A 24,821-nucleotide genomic window follows, 5' to 3' on the forward strand; every position below is an offset into this window, starting at 1 on the left:
GCAAGAAAAGATGCTTCATTGACATCCGGTTCTTCTTTTTCTTGGCACAGAGATGATCTACATCTCTCAGATTCCCTTAGAGTTAAGTGTGGCATAATGGCCAGCTCTTGCCAACGAAATGTGAGTGGAAATGACGTGCATCATTCTCAAGCTCTAGGGAAGAGTATGTGCCTTCCTCACTCACTCTTTCCCTTTCTACCCAGTAGGTGTCTGGGGCATGGAGGCCATAGGGGATAGCAGGGCCACAAAATGGACAAAGTCTGAGTCCCTGAATTGGGAGGCATCCACGACCTAAGAAAACCCACCTTGGACTCTTGAACAAAAAAATAAAATAAATTTCTATTGCATTTGAGCCACTGTACATTTTGGAATCTACTTACTCCTACAGCCTAGCCTGTTCTTATATACTATTTTCTTTACTTATGGTCAAAAGTTGAAGTTAGCTGCCTTTAAGAACAACAAAAATTCTTGAAAGGGCTTCCAATTTCCCAGTGTTCCATATTCAGAAATCATGGTTCCCCCTGAAGCCACCCCCTTCCCCCTACATGCAGTTATCCCAGAGCAAGGGCAGAGGAGGTTAAGTCATGGGGAAGCCAGAGCATGCATTACATTACCACATCTGTTTCCTTCAAGAGGGGTCCCGTTTCTCTTGGGGCTGGAGCCTGGGGGCCTCAGCCCAGGTGTCAAGGGGCCTCCAGAGGACATGGGGCTGGAGCGGGGACCACTGGCAGTGGTGGCCAAGACTCCCCCAAGGTGGCCATCTCCAGAGTTCTGTCTCTTGCAGTACAGCGAGGAAGAGGTGGGCAAGGAGCCCCTGTGGCTAAAGGTGGAGGCGGAGGGGTCCATGCTGTAGCGGTTCATGCCCACAGGGTTCGCCAGGCACTCCTCAGTGGTGACTGTTTTTGCTAAGCAAGAAGGCAAGACAGAGAAGCAGAGATCAGAAAGCAAGTCCAGGGGCTACCTGACAATCTTGGCAAACATTTCCTCAGTGGCATGGGTGCCACTACCTGTGGGAACGAGAGATGAGGAGGAATGCACCCCATATCATAATCCCAAATAGTTCACCTCTAAGCAGATTGAGACACTTGTCTCACCAACAAAGCATATCCCAGAGAAGGGATGGGAGATGTGCCCCTTCTGTGTTCAGAAGAAAAAGGGATTAATTTGGTTATTAGTGATTTGGAAATAAAATTCAAAGGTGTTTCTCCTTCCATGGTGTTGCCTCTCCAGCAGTCGCTACTAGCTTGTCTGAATCTCCCTGCGCTCTTTTCTCTTGCCCACTAACACTGCTAGCCTCACTTGGCCCAGGATGCTTTGGAGATATCAAGCAAGAGTTACAATGCCCTTGAGTTAGGAGAACCACTTTGGCCTGGGTGGTGACATAGGGGCAACGGTGCTTCCCCCTCCACCCCCCTAGTTTTAGTCTCAATACACAGAAGGGTACTGTCCTTCCTCCAAAGCTAACAAGCTGGGGACACAAATGCTGATCTGATTGGCCCCACGGTCCTCCCCATAACCTGCATTTGAGAGATAAAGAGCCAATCAAAAGTGCAGGGGGAGTAAAGCTGCTGAAGAGTCAGCCAACCTCATCATCAGCTTCCCTTTGCTCAAGTAAATCACAATTTTCTATACTTTTAAAGCTTGAACTCCCTGTTGAACTCTGTGACCTATACCTATGGCCAAATGGTGTGGGGTGTTTTGTTTTATTTTTAAGCAGAAAGTTCAGGAGGATTATGGGAATAGAAAGAAAAAGAAAAATATTCTAGGAATTCCTTGTCTTTAGTCCCTCCAGTCCCAGACAAGATCACATGTGCCTGGTCCCATCAGTAATCATCTTTATACCACATATGGTCAAAACAGATCTTGACATGCACAAAGAAAATTGTTAGAGTAACAAAAACCAGTGGATCCTCCAAGGTTGGCAATGGGGTAACACATTTGAGGCCACAAGACCCAGATGTTTTCTTCATTATGGATTCCTCCCATAATGCAGATAATGAAAGATTAAGACTTGATTTTATTAGGGGAACTAGCAATTCTTATATGTTGGAAAACATATGGATCTTGTCTGGAAATAAAAGTCATTGCATATGGGATGTCGCTAAAGCAGTGCTTAAAGCAAAATTTATAGCTGTAAATAATTACATTAAAAAGAAGAAAGATCTCAAATTAATAACCTAATCTTTCATGATAAGATGCTAGGGAAAAAAAGAGCAAACTATACCTAACTAAGCAGAAGGAAAGAAATAAAGATTAAAGCAGAAATAAGTAAAGACTAAAAAAAAAACAGAGAAAATCAATGCATCCAAAGCTGGCTCTTCGAAACAATAACAAAATTGAAAAACTTTAGCTAGACTGGGCAAGGAAAAAAGAAGATTCAAATGATCAGAAACAGAAATGAAAGAGATGACATAACTACCAATCTTACAGAAATAAAATGGATCATTAAGGAATACTATGGACAATCATATGCCAATACATTAGATAGAAGAATGTAGACGGAAGAAATGGACAAATTACCAAAACTGACTCAAAAAAAAAAAAATAGACAATCTGAGTAAACCTGTAACAAGTAGACAGAATGAATCAGTAATCAAAACTACTCACAAAGAAATCCCAGGCCCAGATGGTTCCATGAGTGGATCCTACCAAGCATTTAAAGAAAAATTAAAACCAATTCTTTACAAACTCTTCCAAAAGATAGAAGAGGAATGTTATGGACTGAAGTGTGTCCTCTAAAATTCATATGTTGAAGTCCTAACTCCCAAAGTGACTACATACAAGAAGGTAGTAAAGGTTAAGTGAGGTCTTAAGGGTAGGACCTTAATTTGACAACACATGCTCACTAGCTCTCTCTCTCTCTCTCTCCCTCTCCCTCTCCCTCTCCTCCCACCCGCCCCCGCCCCCCAGCAACATACATGCACAGAGAAGAGGCCATGCGAGGACACAGCAAGACAGTGGCTGTCCACAAATCAGGAAGAGCGCTCTCAACAGAAACCACCCCTGACAGCACGTTGATCTCACTCGTCTAGCCTCTAGAACTCTGAGAAAATAAATTCTATTGTTAAATCAACTAGACTGTGGTATTCTGTTGTGGCGACCAAGCCAACTAATACAAGGAAGGAATACTTCCCAACTCATTCTATAAGGCCACTATTAACCTGGTACCAAATCCAGACAAAGACATTCCAAGAATAGAAAATTATAGAATAATATCTCTTATGAATATGGATACAAAAATCCTCAACAAAATGCTAGCAAATCAAATCCTATAACATATAGTATAACTTATACACCGTGACCAAGTAGGATTTATCCCAGGAAAGCAAGACTGTTTTAACAGTTAAAAATCAGTTAATGTAATATACCATATAAATAGAATAAAAAAACAAAGATAGTACAATGATCTCAATAGATTTGACAAAATCCATTGTCCTTTCCTGATAAAAACACTCAACATATTGGAATAGAAGGGAACTTCCTCAACTGGAGAAATGGCATCTACAAAAAACCCTATAGCCAACATCATTGTTAATGGTGGAAGACTAGATGCTTTTCTTCCTAAGATCAAGAAAAAGACAAGGATGCTTATTCTCACCACTTCTATTCAACATTTTACTGGAAGTTCCAGCCAACCCAATTAGGTAAGAAAAAGAAAGAAAAAGCACCTAGATGGGAAGGAAGAAATAAAACTATCTCTTGTATGTAGAAAATCCTAAAGAATCCATTAAAACATTATTGCAACTACTAAACGAGTTTAGCAAGGTTGCAGGATACAAGATCAATATGCAAATACCAATTGTGTTTCAGATTAAACAATCTGAAAATGAAGTTAAGAAAACAATTCATTTATAATAACATTAAATGAATAAAATATGGGGAAATAAGTTTAATAAAAGAAGCATAAAACTGAAAACTATAAAATACTGTTGACAGAAAGTAAAGAAGATCTAAACAAATGGGGAAAAACCCCATGTTCATGAATCAGAAGACTGAATATTGTTAAGATGGCAATAATCCTTAAATTGACCTATAGAGTCAATATAATTCTTGTCAATATCTCAGCTGACTTCTTCGTAGAAACTGACAAATTGTTTCTAAAATTCATACAATTTTCGAGGGACCAAGATTAACCAAAACAATCACGAGAAAAGGACAAAATGGAGCATTCACACTTTCCAATTTCAAAATTGACTACAGAGCAATGATAGTAAAGACAGTGTGATGCTGGAATATGAGTAGGCATGTAGATCAATGGAAATGAATTGAGAGTTCAAAAATAAACCAATGTATGTTCAACTGATTCCCCACAAGGGTGCCAAAATCATTTAGTGGGGAAAGAAAAATCTTTTCAACAAACTGGTGTTCGAACAACTGGATATCCACATGCAAAACAATGAAATTGGACCCTTACTTCATACCATATACAAAAAAATCAACTCAATATTGGCCAAAGACTTAAATGTAAGAGCAAGAATTTATAAAACTCTTAGAAGGAAACATAAGAATAAATCTTCATGACCTTGAGTTTGGCAAGGCATTATTACATTTGACACCAAAAGCGTGAGCAAGAAAAGAAAACAATACACAAATTGGACTTTATTAAAATTTCAAACTTCTGTGCTTTGAAAGATACCATTTAAAAAAAAGTGAAAAGATAACCCACGGAATGGGAGAAAATACTTGCCAATCATATATCTCATCAGGGGCTTGTTTCCAGAGTAACTCAATAATGAAAAGACAACCTAATTTAAAGGTGGTCAAAGGACTTGAATAGACTTTTCTCCAAAGAAGATATACAAATGGCTAATAAACACATGAAACATGTTCCCCATCATTAGCCATTGGGAAATGCAAATCAAACCCACAAAGTAGTATAACTTCACACTCACTAGAATGGTTACAATAAAAAAGTCAGATAAAGACAAATGTTGATGCTGTAGAGAAATTGGAATCCTCATCCACTGTGGGAAAAGGAAAACTAACACTTATTGTGCACCTACTATGGGCCAGCACCATTCTAAGCCAGTAAGGAGTAAGGCTGCCATTATAGTCCCCTTTTTGGAATGTTCTCATTATCTGAGATACCAATCCTTTTGGTATCTTTGATTTGGTATCTGAGATACCAATCCTTTTGGTATCCTTTGATCCCTAGTGGCAGGTGCTTTGGTATATGTGAGGAAGCTACTCATAGTGTCTGGCATACAGAAGGCACTCCATAAATATTTACTGAGTAGACATTTGGGCGCTGTTAGCAGTGAGGCAGCCATTGCATAGAACATGCATTACAATTCATGTAAATAAATGACAACCAATGATAAAAAAAAGATGTAACTAAAATGTTTATTTTGTTTATTAAATATTTTAAATCCAAATTAAATATGTCTACACAGTTCTGATAGTGTAAGGCAGAGAATGCAGATAATTCTCCAATCTGCACTATAGCTGGAAAATAGAGATGCAGATGAAAGATTGTTCTCCTATGACAACGTGCAGAAATGGGGAACAAGGGAACGTGGACTTTATTGGTTTAAAAACTGCTGACGACCATGGGTGAGATCAAAGGTAATAAAAAGTCAGTTTCTGGGCTGGGATCCAAATGAATTCATCAAAAAGTAAAACCGACTTGAGAGACCATCAAGCAAAGCCTTCTACCCAGCAAAGGATACACCAGTGATTCCAGAGGCAGCGGGTGAACAGCCATGGAGACAGATCCGCAAGCCCCCCATGGGGGCTCTGCATAGCCTGGAGCTCCCAGGAAGCCTGGGAGCGAACAGCACGTACAGGTGCACACACCAGGGTGCCGTTCAGAATTGATGAGACACAGCTGCTCAAACCTGGTTCAAACAGCCTTTTCCTCACCTTTATAAATAGGGGTGCTGACACTTACATCACGCCAAAGCGTAAAGATGACTGATATAATGAAGGCCATCATTATTTACCTACAGGACTGAAAAGGGCCTGCAGAGAGCAACCCGGCCAGCATCTCCCCAAGTGTTAGATGTGTCTCACTGGTGGGACAGGGGATGATATCAGGTGTGACTTTGGTGTGTTCGTTTCCTAAAGCTGCAGAAATTACCATAAACTTGGTGGCTTAAAACAGCAGAAAGGTATTCTCTTGTAGTTCTGAACGCTAGAAGCATGAAATCACAGTGTCGGCAGAGCCATGTTCTTTCTTAAGGCTCAAAGGTAGGATCCTTCCTTGCCTCTACCTCATCGCTTGTGTAGCCAACAATCCTTCATGGTAGACACATGGCTCTAATCCGCCTCCATTGTCACATGGCATCTGCCCTGTGCATCTGTGTCTGCGTCCAAATGTCTTAGAAAGACATCAGTCACTGGATTAGGGTCCATCATTCAGTATGACCTGGTCTGGATTACATCTGCAAAAACATTATTTCTAAAGAAAATCCCAGAGCGCCTGGGTGGCTCAGTCTGTCAGGTGTCTGACTTCGGCTCAGGTCATGATCTCATGGTGCATGAGTTTGAGCCCCACATTGGGCTCTGTGCTGGCAGCCCAGAGCCTGGAGCCTGTTTTGGATTCTGTGTCTCCCCCCGCCCTCTCTCTCTCTGCCCCTCCCTGACTGGCACTATCTCTCTCTCAAAATTAAATGAACATTAAAAAAAATTTTTTTTAAAGAAAGTCCCATTCACAGGCACTGGAAGTTAGGACTTGAACATGTATCTTTTTGGAAGACACAACAGATGAACATTATTTTTTATACTCATGTATTTTAGTGTACAGCAATAAAAAAATTTAATTAGCCCATTGAACTATGATTTCACTGACACAATATCATTGCTTAAGGTGACTAACAGCTAAAGTTAAAAGAAATGAACCTGTTAAAGGAATATCTTGAGTGAACACTTCTACAGTTGTCATATGGTCGTACAAAAATTGTGAAGGTGGTGTATTAACACTGGAATTCACTGAGTTAGTTAGTCCAACCTCTCTTTTCAAGCTGGGTGGTAAATAAGGAAAATAAATGAGCCTCTTATTTAAAAGCTTCCTGCAAGAGATTTTACAATCTCCCTCAGAGTGAGGTCATTGTATGACAAATCTCATTGGCTAAAATTTCTTCCTTACATCTAACCCCAATTTCTCTTGCTTTAGTTTGCAACACTGTGGATGGAACTAGAATATATTATGCTAAGCAAAATAAGTCAGTCAGAGAAAGATAAATATCATATGATTTCACTCATATGTGGAATTTAAGAAACAAAACAGATGAACATGGAAGAAGGGAAGGAAAAATAAGATAAAAACAGAAAGGGAGGAAACCATGAGGGACTCTTAAATGCAGAGAACAAATGAGGGTTGCTGAAGGCATGTTGGGTGGGGGGCATGGGCTAAATGGGCGTTGGGCATTAAGGAGGTCAGTCGTTGGGATGAGCACTGGGTGTTATATGGAAGCGATGAATCACTAAATTCTATTCCTGAAATCATTATTACACTATGCATTAACTAACTTGGATTTAAATAAAATTTTTAAAAATGGGGAAAAAGATGGCTGCCAGATACCAGACTTTATAACTCTCAACAATAGCCAAATTATGGAAAGAGCCTAAATGTCCATCAACTGATGAATGGATAAAGAAATTGTGGTTTATATACACAATGGAGTACTACGTGGCAATGAGAAAGAATGAAATATGGCCCTTTGTAGCAACGTGGATGGAACTGGAGAGTGTGATGCTAAGTGAAATAAGCCATACAGAGAAAGACAGATACCATATGTTTTCGCTCTTATGTGGATCCTGAGAAACTTAACAGGAACCCATCGGGGAGGGGAAAAAAAAAAAAAAAAAGAGAGGTTAGAGTGGGAGAGAGCCAAAGCATAAGAGACTCTTAAAAAATGAGAACAAACTGAGGGCTGATGGGGGGTGGGAGGGAGGGGAGGGTGGGTGATGGGTATCAAAGAGGGCACCTTTTGGGATGAGCACTGGGTGTTGTATGGAAACCAATTTGACAATAAATTTCATATATTAAAAAAAAAAAAAGATACTAGGGGCGCCTGGGTGGCGCAGTCGGTTAAGCGTCCGACTTCAGCCAGGTCACGATCTCGCGGTCCGTGAGTTCGAGCCCCGCGTCAGGCTCTGGGCTGATGGCTCAGAGCCTGGAGCCTGTTTCCGATTCTGTGTCTCCCTCTCTCTCTGCCCCGCCCCCGTTCATGCTCTGTCTCTCTCTGTCCCAAAAATAAATAAACGTTGAAAAAAAAAATTAAAAAAAAAAAGATACTAGCCTTTATACTATTCAAAACTATAAAGTCATCAACATACAGGTAGATGAATTATAGGTATGCAGAACTTTTAGTAGCTTAAGAATTTCATAGTGTGACACATGGACTGTTACCTAAAACCACTATTTAAAGTTCCTAAGAAGAAGGACCAAACCCATACTCGAGGAGAGAAGTGCACTTCTCAAGCGGTTTGGTGGCTGACTGGTGAGTGAACACCAGATGGGGCCAGCAGTCCTGAGATTGTCAGGCACGAGTGCCCTGCGCGGATCCAACTCCTGCACAAACTCGCAGCAAACCACAGCGCTGACGGGGTTAAGACGTTCGTGGTCTTTCTCTCCCTGATTTTTAGAAAATCACTTCTCATCTGAAATGAGCTTGTCACCCTGGCACCTCTCATTAAACAGGAGGATCCAACCCGGCCTCTGTTTAAGGCCATTTAATCTCTGTGGAGAATCTGAGCTCAGCAGAGTGAGGCAAATGAGAGGCGTCTCTTGTACTTGTCTTTATAACCTCCCTGCCTCTATCCAGGAGACAAAGGATGCCGCCTGCAAAATCACTAAAACTTTCCTCCAGAGAAAGGAACAATCTGCTCCTGTACTATCACATGAGCAAGCTTAAATAGAAAGCAAATGCACCGATGGCACAAAGAGGCTACCACATTTTCAGGGTTTAAAGTCTTAGGAATTTTCAGGAGAGCCTGGTGTTCCTTTTTCACCATTGCCAAACTCTTGGAGAACTATGTTTTCTCCCAGCCTCTGTATATGCAGCCTGCCCACCAGGGAGGCCAAAGAACACTCTAGAAGAGTTCCAACCTACTCAAGCCTCCAGGGATACCCATTTGCTTCTGAATCTGAGCTGTGTCTAAACCTCCCCTTTTGGGAAACAAACTTTAGGGTCAGGAGTGCGTGGACACCTCCCACCCCCCTCACCTCTGCAGAGGCTTCCAGGTCGCCCACCCAGTGCAACCCACTCCTGTTGCAGTCCTGGAGGGTCAGGCAAGAGCACCTAGGATGTAGAGAACATCCAAAGAGAAGCAGGAAGAGACAGAGGGACAGGAAGAAGAAAGCCGATAGAGAGTGAGAGAAAGAGAAAGTCCCAAAGCAGTGAGAGTTGCACAGAGAGGAAAAGGGGGCCCACGTGTCTAAAAGTACAGACCCTTCTGATGGAGTTTTAGTTCAGGCTGGTGTTGACCCTTTGTCATTTGGGACACAAGACCTAACTGCTCCCAGTTAAGTGAACTTGGACTGTTTATTTTATTAAAACAATTAAACTGGCACTTTACTTGGAGTTTGCAACCAAATGAAGCCCTGAAAAGCATCAATACCACCATATGCAGAATTTTTCTCAAATAATACCTAATCATGCCATAATAACCCCCAAATTCCAGAGTCTTAGAAACTATTCACTTTCATTACAGTTGTCCCCACCCGCTCTCTCACATGTGTGTGTGAGCGCGCGCGCACACACACACACACACACACACACTCACCCTCCACTCCCCACCCTATTTCCCCACATCAGGCATAACTCCCCAGTTAAAGGGACAGCTGCACACAGTGATCCTTTTCTATAATCATCACCGCCACCTTCCCCCACCCCGACCACCTTTCTCCGGGATCGATTGCCAGCCGGCCTGCCCCGTCCAGCAGGCCGCACAACCCTGCCCAGGCTGGCAAGAAAGTCAAACCACTGGGTCAGTGTCCAGAGCGCTCCATGTGTGAACAGCTTGGCTCGGCTGCTTGAAGAGAAGGGAGCTCCTCAGATCGCAGCTCTGAAACCCAGATCAGAAAAGGAAGCTGCACCGTGGCCCCCATACGCTGCCATTGGAAAAGCTGGGGGATCATTATTACCCGGCGCTTAACCAGGTGCCACCACCTAGAGAGCACAGCCAGTAAGCTCTGGAATGCAGAGAAAGGCATGCAAGGAGAGAAGCCGAAAGAGGAAGGGGGCAAGAGGGAGAAGACCCCGGGAAACAGTAGCAGGTCCCCAGCAGAGCTGCACCCTGCTGAGAGCCCCAACAGGGGGCCATTGTTTCCTACCTCAGGTGGCGCTGACGGCGTCTGCCACCAGGCAGCCTCAGCCTCACTCCTCTCCAGCACCACGGGCACCCAGCACTGCTCCGGGAGGCAGAGAGGACCTCTAAGGACTTCTAGGTGGTGGCAGAAACCAGATTTCCTCTCTGCCCTCGGGCTGCCTTTCTCTGAGGCTCGAGTGGAGGTTTGCAGACTTTCTTTTCTCAGGCTCAGTCCCGCCCTTGTTCTTGCTCAGATAAGCTCATCACGTTTTCCCTCAGGGCCCTCTGTGGCCTCCTGTCCCAGCCTTCCCGGTTCAAAGGGCACCAGGCCACACCACCTACGAGGCTTAGCATTTCATTCGCTTCAATTAAATTTTCCATTAACTTGGTCTCTGGCCAGTATAGATTTTTCCCTTTAAGCTTGCCTCTAAGTTCAGATCACTCAGCCCTCAGAATCAACCTTATGACTCCCCTCTGGTCCATTTAAGCACATTTATATTTTTTCTCCCCTAATGAGATGCACAGAAACCAACCATAATTTTAATGCCTGACACCTGAACTTCTGTAGTCCTCTCAAATGTTTCTGGTTTGCCTAAGACTTTGTGCTAAGCCTCTGGGTTGATTTCCTCCCGTGGAAATTTTGCCCAAAGGCAATTTTGCCCAACGCCAGCCATTTGGGATAATGAATGCTCTTCCAGTCTTAAGAGGAAAGCAGGTCCTATAATCACTCTCTATATGGTCTTGCACATTTGCCCCGCCTCTACCCGAAGTTCTTGTGGGAACCCCTAAGAGGTGAGGGAGGGTGAAGAGAGGGGGACACCTTCCACAGTCATGTTCTGTTTCCTCAACAGCCACACACGTTCTGGTCTTTCTAGAACTTCAAGGAAATTAAAAGGGGTCCTCAATCCGGAAAACGTTGGAGTCACCAGAATAGAGGACATCTCCAAAGCTTTGGTTCTAAATGTATATCCTGACTTTTAGGAAGGCTCATGATACTTTGCAGCATTCCTCACGCTGGTATAAAGCAAGCTGCCATGTTGTGAGATGCTCTGTGGAGAGGCCTATATGGCAAGAAACCAACAGCTCACAGGAAACTGAATCCTGCCAACAGCCACATGAATAAGCTAGGAAGGGGATCTTTCCTAGTTCAGGATGCAGGCCGGTATGAGACCCAGAGCCAGGGGACCCAGTTAAGCTGCCCCTGAACTGCTGACTCACAGAAACTGAGATAATAAATGTTATTTGAAGCCACTAACTTTTGGGGGTAATTTGTCACATAGCAATAGATAACTAATACAGATGAGAAAAGGCCATTTGTTTCATTTCCCTTGACTCTGCATATCCAGGTTGGAAATTATAATTATTAATTCAGTAGCAGCTAGGATGTATCTGCTATAGAATACCTATTCAATTCTCTGCAAGGAAGTTTATGGGATTTTTTTAGCAAAGGGTTTATATTGCTTGTGTATGAGACCCAGAAACTACCCACTAATAGGAGAGAGTTCATAAAGTTTATCTTTATATAACAACTTAATTGGAACACTCATTCATTTAACAATAAGTATTGAATACTTATCTTGTGCTTCCTCAGTATCTACAGGTCTCAGAAGAGAACCTAAGCCTTGCAATGCAAAGAGAGTCACTAAATCACTCAACATTGAAATAATCTATTTTAAATTCTACAAAACCCAGGCCTTTCTCAAGAGGTTATATTTTTCCCTTTTAGTTCAATGTTTGTTGTTGTCTGTTTGTTTGTTTTTGAGATTTTATTTTTTTAAGTAATCTCTACACCCAACGTGGGGCTTGAACTTACAACCCTGAGATCAAGAGTCACACACTCTACCAACTGAGCCAACCCAGCGCCCCTAGGTAAATGCTTTAAAATACGTACAGATATTATAAATTAATGAATGATATAACTAGAAACACAATAAATAACTTTTCCTACATGAACTCATATTATACCCAGGGGCAGAACTAAAGTTAGGAATCCCACGCTGGCAAATGCTCCCCCTTTCATGCTGTAGGAGCTGTGGCTGGGCTCCTCCCAGACCTGTCCATCTGAAAATACAGGAAAGGCCTTTGTATTTGCCGTAGACCGTAGGGACATTCCTCTTTTACCCCTTCCATCAAAACTTTCTCAGAGGATTCTTAACACATGAGCTTGATACTGATCCTTTGTTCTCCTCCCAAATGACCCTCTTTCCAACACTTGGCTTGAGAACAGGACAGCTCATTTTGTTCACACGATCCCTGGCTGTAGCAGGGTGAGCATAGCTCTGAGATATTCCAGTCACTGGCCTACACTGGGAGACAAGCGGCTGCAGGGGGATCTGGAGTAACACACCTTCCTTCTTCTTCTTCTTTTTTTTTTTTTTTTCTCCACCATTCCACATATTATTTAAAATACCAGGTCAAACGATGCCAAATGTGTGGTGGAGCAGACCACTGTGTGTGGGTTTTGTGAAATGAAAGAGCTCTCCTAGAGTCTGGAATGGTGGGCTCTGCCTGTCCTGGGGATGTCACCTAGCAAGGGTGTAGCAAGGACAAGGATGAAACACTCCTTGGGGCCAAGATAGGAAATCCAGAAAGAGAAAAGAGAATTGATCTTGGAGTACAGCTTCTGCCTAGATTTTGTTAAATGGGGGTTGGGGTTTGTTTTGTTCTTTTATATCTGTGGTAGACAAAATGACACAGGTGTACCACAAGCCACTTGTGAACATCCATTTTGTGCCATCAGCCGTCTGAGTCAAGAAACAGGACGTACACCCTACCGGCAAGTGTTGGGTAATAGGGCCCTACTGACAACTGGCTTGAGAGAAAAGCAAAGGGTCAGGGAAGAGAAGACCTGGGCTCCATTCCCTCCCCACTGCTGCCTTTCTGTGTGGCTCTGAACAATTGGCCTGACTCTGTGGGCCTCGGTGCATCACCACTGGGGAAGCTCACTAAATGTTTGCTGACTGCCTAAATGGATGTTTCCATGTAATGGAATTCATGCCACTTGATAAACTCTATTTCCTTCTAGAAATAAACAACCTTTTGGAAAGATAGTTATTCCCTGTATACTCATTCTCTGTAGAGCTATCATATTAGATGAATTTGTACTTCAACAAGGAAGCAGATTTGATTTCTAAAGGCTGGATACATAGGTTCAACCATAACGGAGCACATTGTGAAGGTCTGTCATTCCAGTAGTTTTCTGGTGCCTGGCTCAAAGACCACCAGCCAAGGAAGAAAACATTACACTTCGAGAACAAATGTCCTTCCTCCTCTCCTACCCCCTACCATCTGTGTATCAAAAAAGCTACTCAACCAAAAGTAAACAGTTTGTTCCCATCATGTTAAAACTTCAAAAGGCAGGAAACCAATCACTAAATTAGATCTTGCAGGAGAGTTCAGTTATCACATTTGCGGTTTCCAGAGATCTCCCCAACCCTTGGTGAGCAATTTGTTCTGTTGCGTTGCATAGAATTTAAGTCAGTAAATATTTGCTGCAGACCCGTTACACGTCGGGCTCGGCCGGGTACTACGCAGCCCCGCCCCCAAGGCTACCCGGCAGGGAGATGAGATCTGGACCCAGATTCTTGCAGTATGGGGCACCATTACGTGTCATTGAGGATGTATAAACAAGAGTCTGGGAGAACAGACGGACATCTTCGGGGATTCGGAGAAGCTTAAAGGGCAACAGGGACCCTGCTGCAGAAGATGGCCAGGCCACACTGAGGAATTTGCTGTCGTCATTCTTTGCTTTCTTTCAGCCTTTTCACCAGTGCAGCAGACCTCCTCTTTCTCACCCAGACTGCACACCTACCACCTCACCTAACCACTCTGCCCTCCCCCCATCTCCTCTCCAGCCCATGGACACCTCCACAGGACATGGGATCATCCTCAGTGACAACACTTATATAGTGTCCTAGTGCACGTAGACTCAATTTACTGCAAACCTGAACTAAATTTCCCTAGGTGAGCAGAACTCTGCCAGCCCACACTTTATCACTCAGAGTGTGGTCCCCAGCCAGCAGCAGCCCCAATACCCGGCACCTATTACATATGCGGACTCTCAGGCCCCACGCCAGTCCTGCTGAGGCCAGAATGTGCATTTTAACAAGATGCCGGGTGGTTCGGGAGCACATTCAAGTTTGGAAAATACTGGCTTGAGTTTATTTATAATTGAGAACTTTTCTTTTCAACATTCGAAGGTACAGTAAATTTCCCTGTGATCATCACATGACTTCTGACAGAACCGCAAATGTTATCAAATCCATGTTTCTGCCTCCATTCTTGCAAAGCACCAGTGAGCTGGTCTTCCTAAAATGCACACCACATTTGGCTGTCGATTAATAGAATTGAAGGGAAATGACTGATGTTCCTGATTTCCAGCCAAGAACTCTACCTTCCGGCCTGGATTCGGGCAGCCGAGGAGGTCTGAAGTCTGGTTTGCCCCGGACACAGAAGAAAGATCACAGAAGAAAGTTTATATTCCAAAGGCCTGAGGAAGAGATTTGAAAGATGCCCTCTCTCTGTTCTAACGTGAGCCCCTCTGCCTTGGGATCCACCTCGGCGGGGGAGGGGACTCTCACTGGGACTCCTGGGGCACCTTGACCTCATGCTGCTCAGAGCTAGCCTCTGCCACCTCCAGCTGTGACATCTTGCTCCTACTTCTCTGGGTTGCCAGAGTTACCCCTAATGACCTAATAAGCGGGCATCTGCACTTGTCACCAGTAACGGGGAGATCACTACCGCTCAAGCAGTCCCTTCTACTTCTATGACTTTTCAAAGTTCCCTACGAATATCAACCCCACCTGACTCCTAAAGGAGCTATCTTGTGAGAGTTCTACCTGGCTCTTCAGCTGCCAAGTTGTCTACCTGGGAGAGTATTCCTTAAATCCACACTTCCCAGACTTTAATGTGTCTTCAAATCACCCGGGATCTGTTGTTAAAGAGTGTGGGAGGGCCTCTGAGCTCTTGCCTTTCTCAGGTGATGAGGATGCTTCTGACCAGAGTTTGAGAGGCAAGACCTTAGGTTTAATTAAAACTCACCAGAACCACAGAGAACAAACCCACATGACCTGCTGCTGTATACTGGAACAGAAAATCATGTCTTCCTCCAAATCATCCTTTTTTTTGGGGGGGGGGGCACAAACTTTGTTTCTTTGATAGTTTCTTACGTGTCACAGCTTTGCATTTTCTTATTGTCTAATCAAGTGTCTTCTGGAAATGCTCTAATGAGTGTGGACAAGTGTGTGTCACCAAGCCTGATAGACCATCGCTTTAATTGGACAACATCGGGGCGGAGAACAACCTGGTTCAAATGAGCTCAAGATTGCAATATTGTTTTGGATGATGTTGGTCCTCCAGATGGATATGGAACCTAAAATCAACAAAGACTTCCGTCCCTTCCCTCTCACACGTGCCCCTCTTGCCACAAAAGTGGGAAAGTGAGTATAAGCCAGTTCCTCATCTGAAACAATAATAACTTGATATGTTACCCTTTTAGGGAAATTTGAAAGGACAATCCTAAAGAGGCAATGTCTTGATCTAAAGGCAAACTCTCTAATGGTGTCATTTTAGGCTCCACGGCAGACTGGTGGAAAAGACGTGTGGCAAGGGGGCTGCTTAGAGCGTACTATGACGTGGCTGCTTCTTCCACTTTCCTTGAGACTCCCAGGCACATGAAGCACACTGCACTTGGTTTTGCAACACCTAGGGCATGAGAAACAACTTCCACAAGGTTGGTTGATTTGGGAGCCATTCATTTTTCAAATCAGCGTGCTCTAGGGAAAGGCTCATGAAGACAATTCAAGTTATTACTTCCAAAGCCAGGCCAGCTAGGAAGAAAAGGAGCTTTCAGGGAGAAATAACTGTAGCTACAATGCTCCAGGGAAAAGACTAAACCGTCCTCCAGTATGGTGAGCTTGGAAGGGGAGAGGATATGGTAGAAACCAAGGCAAGAGTTTCCTCAATAATTACTTAAGGAAGGCTGGAGGGGGGCTCCTCGGACACGATGTTAAAATGAAACCATTTTAGTTGCAGTTTGGGCTGAGGCTGTAAGACAAAAGATACCCCAAAGTAGTGTGAAGTGTACAGATCTTGAAAAAAATAAAAAAGGTGGAAAGCCAGCTTTGTACCTACAGATGACCACCTACATCATGTCTGCAAAAGAAATATAGAGGTTGAGAAACAGGTTGACTAGAAGATGAATTATGGAGAAAACTGTCCAGTGTGCTCCCAAGGGCTTCAATGTGGCCATGTGAATAGCTTGATATCTGTCCCTGGAGTTGAGAGACACAATGGATTATTGTTTGATTCCCATGGGAAATCCAAAAGTCTGGCTACGTTGATCAGAGAACAAAGCAGAGGTGCCTGCAGGGTTCAGCCTACCCAGAGTTTGTCTGGGGAAAGGATCATGTGTAGTGTTTGTCAGGACCATATGTGGGCCATCAGAAGAGAGATCTAAAGTAAGATCACCTTAGGACTTCAGGACTGTGTGGTGGCACAACAGGGCCTCTGCAGAAAGAAGCTAGAGATGTGTTTCCTATGCATTTGGGGGTATGGAAGGAATTATAAGTGACCAGCCAGAGAAGAGTTGTATTTATTTGTTCATGTCATGGAAAGTGCAAGTGAGAGATGGTAGGATCACCAATGTGCCCATGTAAGAGCCCACAGGATGAAGAATCAGCTTCAAACACCTGCAAATTAGGGTGTTATGATGCCAACTCACTACAGGATTAGTCAAGTAAAAACTCTCCTACCCCTTACCTCACTTCTGTCCCCTACTCCGGTCATGAAGGATTCAAAATCATTATTAGCTAAATATAGGAGGGGGCAAAAACACAAGGTTAAGTGTGAGGTGGAGAGAAGCCAACTGGCCTGAAGCAGATTTGAACTGGGAATGGGGAATAGTTATATCTTTGAGTGAAATTTAAATTTTGTTCTTACTCTGACCTAGATATACTTAATTGTTGACTAGAGAATGCTTTGCTACCTGAAAGGAGCAAGAGAAGTCATAAGATTTGTCCAAAATTTTATCCATGGAGGGGAAAGAAGTGGTCCCACAGGATACATTTAAAGGAGAATGGGAGACACGAATTATGTGGCTTTATAATTATATCCTATGGGCCATTGATTGTTCAATGTAGCAGTGATTCAAGGGGTTTGCAAAGTGAAATCAGACCATTCTGCTATTCTCTTTGCAAGGTTCACTAGAAGATGCATTAGCTTTAGGATACGTTCCTGAGTCAGCTAAGGCTGACAGGAGAGGCCAGATTCACACTGTAGGAACCAGAAGGAGCATTGTGCACAAGCAATACTTCATTTAGGAAATGGAGGCCCAGAAAGAAGAAAACATTTTCCCAAGCTTGCCCACATAGAGACATCACAAACAAACAAACAAAGCAAAACCAAAAAACAACAAACGTATATAGTACCTGCTAACATAGACTATATTTAATTAGATACCTTTATTTGTAAAGGCCAAATTTCTTACTGATCCCAGATCTTAGAGACATTAATGTAAAATTGTAAACAAGGTTCTTGACAGTATCTGAAAAAAAAATATATGCTAAGAATCTAGGTTTATCCTTCCCTGCTGTCCTCTTAGGCTTACCATATAGCCACTCTTATTATAAGCATCTTTTTTTTTTTAAGCATCTAAGCCTCCCTGTGAACACATACCTGCAAATGTATTCACTTTTCATTACGAATACTGGTCACTCAATACCTCAATACTTCAAAAACTTCCTGAACCTTGTGTATTTGCCTTATCACAAGACAAGGTCTCCCATGGTTGTTGGAGCATAAGAAGTTTCAGCAAATGTTTATAGAATGACATAATGACTAGATTCCAGTTTCACTGACTATGTGTTCTTTATATATCAACAATACCGCTTCCTGAGAAAGAAAAAAGGCAACATTTCTGCTAATCCTTGGGAACCTAGAATCCAGAACCTAGAGTCATGTTTAACTTTCTGCAAATCCATAACTCAGGGCTGCTAAGCAGAGAAGGAAAACCTTCTATGGGTATCTTGAGCAGACAATGTTGTGACAGCTTTGGCAGTGTGGCCCCTGTGTGCCCTTGGTGACCTTCCCACTAGCTTTCCTATGCTGAGCTACTCTGCAACAAAAGGCACTCTGCCCCTGGCTCACTTTCCATCCTGTGACGAGAGAGAGACTCTGACTCTTAGTGAAAAACATATTTGATTCGTGGCCTGGTCAAATCCCTGCAGTAATAGACACTCTGTTTATTGACATGGGTGGGTATCTGAGGCCCCCAAGCAAGACCAACGTAATCTGTTTCCTTATTCCTAGTTTCTTCAGGATTTATTAGTTCCTCACTGTGATAGTCTTTCAACTACTCAACAATGATGCATAAGTGCCCAAGAGTCTTAATTAGAGGAGAGTGAAGAAAATCACTCATTATATGTATGTGGTCTCATCCAGATTCTAATAACATAAGCCTAAACGCTATAGCATCAGCTCTCAGTAGCTAGAGTGATCTCTTCCCACTGCAACCTGGGTGAGGACTGTCGAGGTACCTTCGGTCTTGGCCATTCCTGACTGCTCCCTGGGATGGACGGTTGGCAGAGAGGCCACCTGTGGGCCTCCAGCAAGAGAGCTCCCAGGAGCTCGTGGGAGGGCAGGGACACCTGGGACCACCTGCAGGCACAGGAAAGACGGACAAAGCCTACCTGACTCCATCCTGCCTTCCTTCTTCTCCTGGGTTTCCTCAGAGCCACTGGAGCCCCTGGGGAAGGGCTGGTGGCTGAAGAGGTCATCACACAGAAGGCTTCGGCACAGCTTGGCGAGGAAACGGAGGACGTACCCGATGCTGTTCACCACAGGCAGGCTCCGCAGGTGCTGTTTCCCATCGAAGGATGCCGACACTGAAATGCCACAGAGACAGCAACTCAGAGCGGGGCATGAGAAAGCCACAAGTCCCTGGAAGGAGGTTTTTGTTTTTTCAGTTGTGTTCTGTTTTTAACTAAGCTTTATTCAGATTTCGCCTGTGTTTTCACTTCATGTCCTGCGTCTGTTCCAGGACCTCATCCAGGAGACCATGCTGGGTTTAGTTGTCACGTCTCCTTAGTGTCCTCTGGTTTGTGACTTGTTCTCAGACTTACCTTGTTTTGCATAACCTTGATAGTCTTGAAGAGTACCAGTCAGATATTTTGTAAAATGTCCCTCAATTTGGGTTTGTCTGATTTTTTTTTCATGATGTGACTAGAGTTAATGTTTTTGGAGAAGAAGTGAAGTGTCCCTCTCCTGTTATCAGATCAGGGGTACATGATGTCCCCACGACATCACTGGGATGTCAGCCTTTATCATTTGGCCAGATAGCATTTGCTGCATTTCTCTACTGTATTTTCCATATTTCATTCTTTGGAAACAAGTCACAAGTTCCTGCCCACACTCAAGGGTGGTAGAGGGATTAAGGTCTACCTCTCAAAGAGGGGAGAGTCTCTGTATTATTTGGAATTCTTCTGAAAGAAAGAACCGTCCATTGTCCTCCATTTATTCCTTCATTCCTTCATTTATTCAATAATATCAGTATAGACTTAATATATTTATTTCGTACTGTGGGTTATCCAATATATGTTATTTATTTTGTTGCTCAAATTTTGTCTTTGGGACTTTTAGTGTCCTGTGTCCCTATAACATGCCCTCATTTTTTTTTTTTTTTAGCAACTCTTTGGTTACTGATACTTTAATATGCCTCAGTTTCATCTTGCATTTTCCCTGCCCCTGCCCTAATTTCAGCCATTTCTCCAACATCCTTGGTTCCTTGTTATTGAAGAGTGATATTTAGAAACTTAGATTTGGGCACTGGATGTGCTCATTGATAGATAGGTCTAGATCTAGATAGATAGATAGATAGATCCAAATAAACCTGAGTTCATGCTGAGGTCTCTAGCTCTAATCCAGCATCACAGAGTTTAGGGTTCTTTCTACCTTGCTTGGGGAGGACTCTTTAAAAAGAAGAATAATCTCTCCATAATGATTCTAGATCACATTCAATTTCTACAGGGTTACCAGAATTTAGAAGAAACATGTTTCGTCCAGCATACCCCTGTCTGTAATTGTCCTCACAGCCCTCTCTTGCCCCATGAAGCTTGCATACCAGCTCCAGTGTGAGGAACACAGAAGGAGACCCTAGGAGGACATACTGCCCCCACCCATGTCTCCGCCATTCATTGTTAACACCAAGAGGTTTTTTGCATTTTATCTCCCAAAGACTGGCACATAACAGGGGCTGGGCAGGGACAAAACCAGAGGTAGTTTTGATTTCAGAACTAACACGAAACAAAACATTTTAATTAAAAGCCAAAAGAATCCACTTTTTGTGTGTATAAGCTCTTTATACTTTGACAAGAACATTTGTATCCATCATTCTATCCTATGAGGACAGTAGACAAGAGGTTACTATCCCAAGTTACAGATAAGGAGACTGAGAAGAGGGTGAAGAGCAGTTTTTCCAACTCATGTGGCCTCTAGGTGGCCCTTGCCTGTCATGTTAACACTCCAAGTGACTCTGCTTGGGAGAGCTGGCAAAGCACTACCAACAGGCCCACGAAGGGGTTCACCCCGGCAACTCAGACACTCTGGAAATTCCCTCTTTAAGTGTGAGTGTCACTGTTTGCCTCCAATATTTCAGAAGAATAAGTGTGATGGAAACTGAACCCATAGCAGGAGAGTCTGGGTCATCAGGCCTAATCCAAAAATCAAGGTGCATACATTCCCAGAGGTGCCTGGAAGGACCACCTCCTCGAAGCAGCCATGGCATTTATGAGACCATGAGGCCTATCCTCTGGGATAGCATGGCTCGGGCAGGGCATGCAATACTGCTCCCTTAGCCCTTGAGCTGGCCCAAGGCCCGCCCATGGCAGTCTGGTTCCTTCAGCCCAATGTGCCAGCACCAATGTCACCATTTTCTGTGTTGTGCCATGGGAATGTTTAGAAAGCAGTGCCCTAAGGGTGAGGTGGAAAGTGGGAGAGTCTATTTATCCTTGGGCCCCTCTCACAGCTTGCTGAGCCTCCATATTTGCCCCCAGTAACATGAAGGACCCCCTTGCTGCTCTGGCACCTCAAGGAGGAAGCATGAAGAGTCCCCTGGTGCTACTGCATTCTCCAAGACACCAAGACTGAGTGCTCAGCTCTGGACTTCCTGGGAATCCCTCAGCCAAGGGAAAGTTGGCAGGGCTCTTCCCGGGCTTGTGTTGTGCCAGGCACTGCAGAACCTGCTCCCCAGTGCCAAGGCCCCTGAGGCCACAGAAGGGCTGAGCAGGAGAGCAGGGAAAATGGGCTCAGTTCTCCCAGCTTAGGGGGAGGGGCCATGAAAAACTCAGTGGGATGGAATTCGCTGAAGAGGGTGGGCACGCAGTACAGGAAGAATTTTCTCTTAGCACTGTGTCTGTGTCTTGAGTCCTGGTATTCAGCAAGGAAAAGGACAAGGCTCTAAACCTCAGAGGGAGCCCAAGTTTGAGAACCTGGTTCTCAGAAAAATACCACAATGGCCAGTGGGATCTCAGAAGGCTGACAATAAGACTCTCCTCCTACCCTCTCTTGATGCAGTACTTCTTCCTCTTGTCTCTGCTGGCCTCTGCCAAAGTTTCTCAAAAGTCACTCTGGGTCAGCCACATGCACTGGACTTTGCCAAGTTCTATTTTAGTCAGTTACCAGCAAGTCAGACCCCCCTTCCTGCCCAGAGGGAGCTCCAGAAGGTGGGCAGAACCAATCACAGCTGGGGAAACTGGTTAGACAACCTCCTCACCTCCAAGCCCTGGGGATCTCAAGTTAAATAAAATGTCCCTGCTTGGGTTCTTCCTGACACAGCGATATTAGATGCCCCTCTCCCCTGACCTACTCTTGGCCAGCAGGGTCATCTGCACCACCCCGTTGCTGGAGAGTCTTTACCTATTCCCTGGTGATACAGAGGTCATGGCCTTGATGCTGGGCCAAAGAAGACACCATGCTGTGCCCTTGGAGTCAAGACATTTGCAAAGGGGTGGTGCTCTGAGGCTTAAGGGCAGGTGGTAATAACGATTGTTTAGAGACTTGGGTAAGGCAGAAAGAGCCTCTACAGCCAAACATATGAAGAGGGCAGCACTCCCAACTCTGCCTCTCATCTTAGGTGACAACTGCCACTCCCTCTGGAAGCTGTTGGGACAGGGATGAACCTGGAGGATGGTGGTAACAATGGGAGAAGGGATTGACTCTGAAGGGCTTTTACAAAAAACAACTCACCCCATAAGAGGGGCTTGAGACCATGAGCTTCCCCACTGCCCTGCATGGTGATATGTACCATGAAGAAGGAATGAGGCAGAGCAAGGAAGAATAGTGACATGGGCTGATATTTTAGACCAAGTGTTCAGAAAAGGTCTCCTGGATAAGGCAGTATTTGAGTAGAACCCTGAAGGAAGTCCAGGAGCAAGTCAAGCATGGACAGCTGGGGGAAGAACATTCCAGAAAGAACAGCAGGTGCAAAGACCCTGAGGCAGGAGCATGGTTGGAGGATAACAGGGGGAACAGCAAGGAGGCCAGCAAGGCTGCAGCAGAGTGAGGACGCAAGAGAAGTGACCGGGAGATCAAAGAGGTAGGCAGGACCAGTTCACATAGGGCCTCTGGGTCGTCATAAGGACATGGGCTTTTTCTTGGAGTGACATGAGAGCCATTGAGGGTGCAGAGCAGAGGAGGGGCACGCTATGGCTTCGATTTTTAAAGAACAAAGAGTAGCTGCTGTAAGTGGTGAACCATGGCTGGCTTCTGGATATATTTTGAAGTTAGAGCAATAGGATTTACTGATGAGCTGGAAGCGGGGGGTGGGTGAGAGAAGAGTTAAAGGTGAGGATTCTTACTGAAGTCTGGAAGCATCTTCTCCTCAAGCCCAGAGAGAGGCCGTCAGCACACAAGCTAACCTAAGGCCCCTGGAGCCCAGTGGATGGAAAACAGACCCTGGCCACAGCTACTGTCCCCCAAGCCTGAATATGACCTCTTCCATCTTCAGAGAGACACCCACGTCCCTTCTCATACAACGTGCCCCCGGGCCTTACCTGATACCATCTCACCACCATAGCCTTGTTTGACCAGGGAGAAGACAAGCTTCTGCTGGTGGGCACAGTCAATGCACGCTTGCACGGCCTGCTGCAAGACTGCCGACGGCCTCTCGGGCCCGAAGTGCTCAGGGAGCTGCTGCACCTTCCTCCTCTCCAGGTATGGCCCTGCGTTGGCTTGCTTGTTGATGTAGAGGCAGACTGTGGAAACAGAGCCATGAAGCCCTCAGCATCAGGGGGATCAGGCCAGGCGGCTGCTCCTGTGTGCATGGAGGATGCCTCAGCCATGCCACCTTGGCCCTCACCTTGGGAAAGGCTGAGAAGAACAAAAGTGGGACTGATTCTTCCCCATGTAAGAAGGAAAAGGGGGAAAAGAGCCAATCACTCCCAACTGCCAGAGGCTTGCTCTCAAGAGAACCTCTTGGTTGGGAACAGATAGACAGGTTGGTCCCCTGTGATGTACTCGAATCTGAATCGCAGACAATAATGGAGACCCATGTGGACCATGTGTATAAATGTGTTTCCATACTGAAAATGCACACACCAAAACCTTCCCTTCTCCTCCAAAGGAGCTGTTAAGCTTACATGTAATGTTTGCCAATTTTGTTGTTGTTGTTGTTAACCTTCAGTGAATCAGAAAATTAAGACACGGCTGCTTATCCAAAGACTATATATTCAGTGAAGTTTTAAGGAGAGTGCTATTTATAATCTCAGATATTTTAAATACTCAGCTGCCCGTTTAGGGAAGCCCAACCAATGGTCCCCACACTTTTAAAGGAATATACCCCATCAGTAAACAAATCTGGAGCACATGCCCCAAAAGGTGTTTATTTTTTTATAGGTTATATACATTCTTGACTATTTTAATATATTGCATGCATTTTAAAACATAACCAAGAAATAGAAAATTTTTAAGTAAATATTAATAGTAGGTGTCATAGTTTCTTCCCCATGTTAACAACTCCTTGGCTGTCTCCGCCCTCATCCCAGGATATGAGGAACTTACTTTGGGGGCTATTAGTGCAAAGCAGTGTTGAAAAGGGACATTAAGGGGACAACTATAGGATTTGGAAAGGATGAAACAGTAACAACAAAGGTGAAGACAGTTTTTGTTGAGCATCTACTCTATTCCAGGCACTTCGGGCACTTTATCTTGTTTGATTCTCAAGATGGGCCTGGGAGTGGGGTATGATTACTTCTTTACTAATGAAGGAACCAAAGCTTAAAGGGTTGGGTCGCTGTTCTAAAGTCTAAAGTGTAATTAGTGGTACAACAGGGACTCCAGACTTTCTGATGTCAAGGCCTGTGCTCTTTCTGCTCCGCCAGGCTGCCTTCCCTTGAACTCATCCCAGATGATTAAGGATATCTAGGAACTTCATGCCAGGCACTGTGCTAAATGGGCCCTATGGAGAAAATGGTGAACTAGATTCACACAGTCCCTGGCTTCCCAGAGCTTTGGGCCCAGCTGGGGAGGCAGAGCTACTCAGAGCTCCACAGGAAGCCATGTGGGACCACGGCTTC

The 24,821-nt window shown here is 44.4% G+C and overlaps 1 protein-coding gene across 8 annotated transcripts in view; it reads right to left on the reverse strand.

Annotated features, from left to right (window-relative positions):
- SCML4 (Scm polycomb group protein like 4) overlaps nucleotides 1-24,821 on the reverse strand; it is a 124,817-nt gene that overhangs the window by 23,302 nt on the left and 76,694 nt on the right. For 4 of the 8 annotated variants that reach the window (XM_045057899.1, XM_019831047.3, XM_019831049.3 and 1 more), the window contains 3 exons: nucleotides 23,301-23,501; nucleotides 18,942-19,136; nucleotides 615-905 (listed from right to left, as the gene is read on the reverse strand). In XM_045057899.1, coding sequence (XP_044913834.1) covers nucleotides 615-905; nucleotides 18,942-19,136; nucleotides 23,301-23,501 — 687 coding nt within the window. Of the gene's footprint in view, nucleotides 1-609; nucleotides 906-2,918; nucleotides 3,426-10,279; nucleotides 10,666-18,941; nucleotides 19,137-23,300; nucleotides 23,502-24,821 lie in introns of those variants that run through there. The other 4 variants (XM_045057901.1, XM_006931921.5, XM_006931922.3 and 1 more) reach the window with 4 other exon arrangements.

Source organism: Felis catus, chromosome B2 (genome assembly GCF_018350175.1).
Source record: "Felis catus isolate Fca126 chromosome B2, F.catus_Fca126_mat1.0, whole genome shotgun sequence".
Lineage (NCBI taxonomy): Eukaryota > Metazoa > Chordata > Mammalia > Carnivora > Felidae > Felis > Felis catus.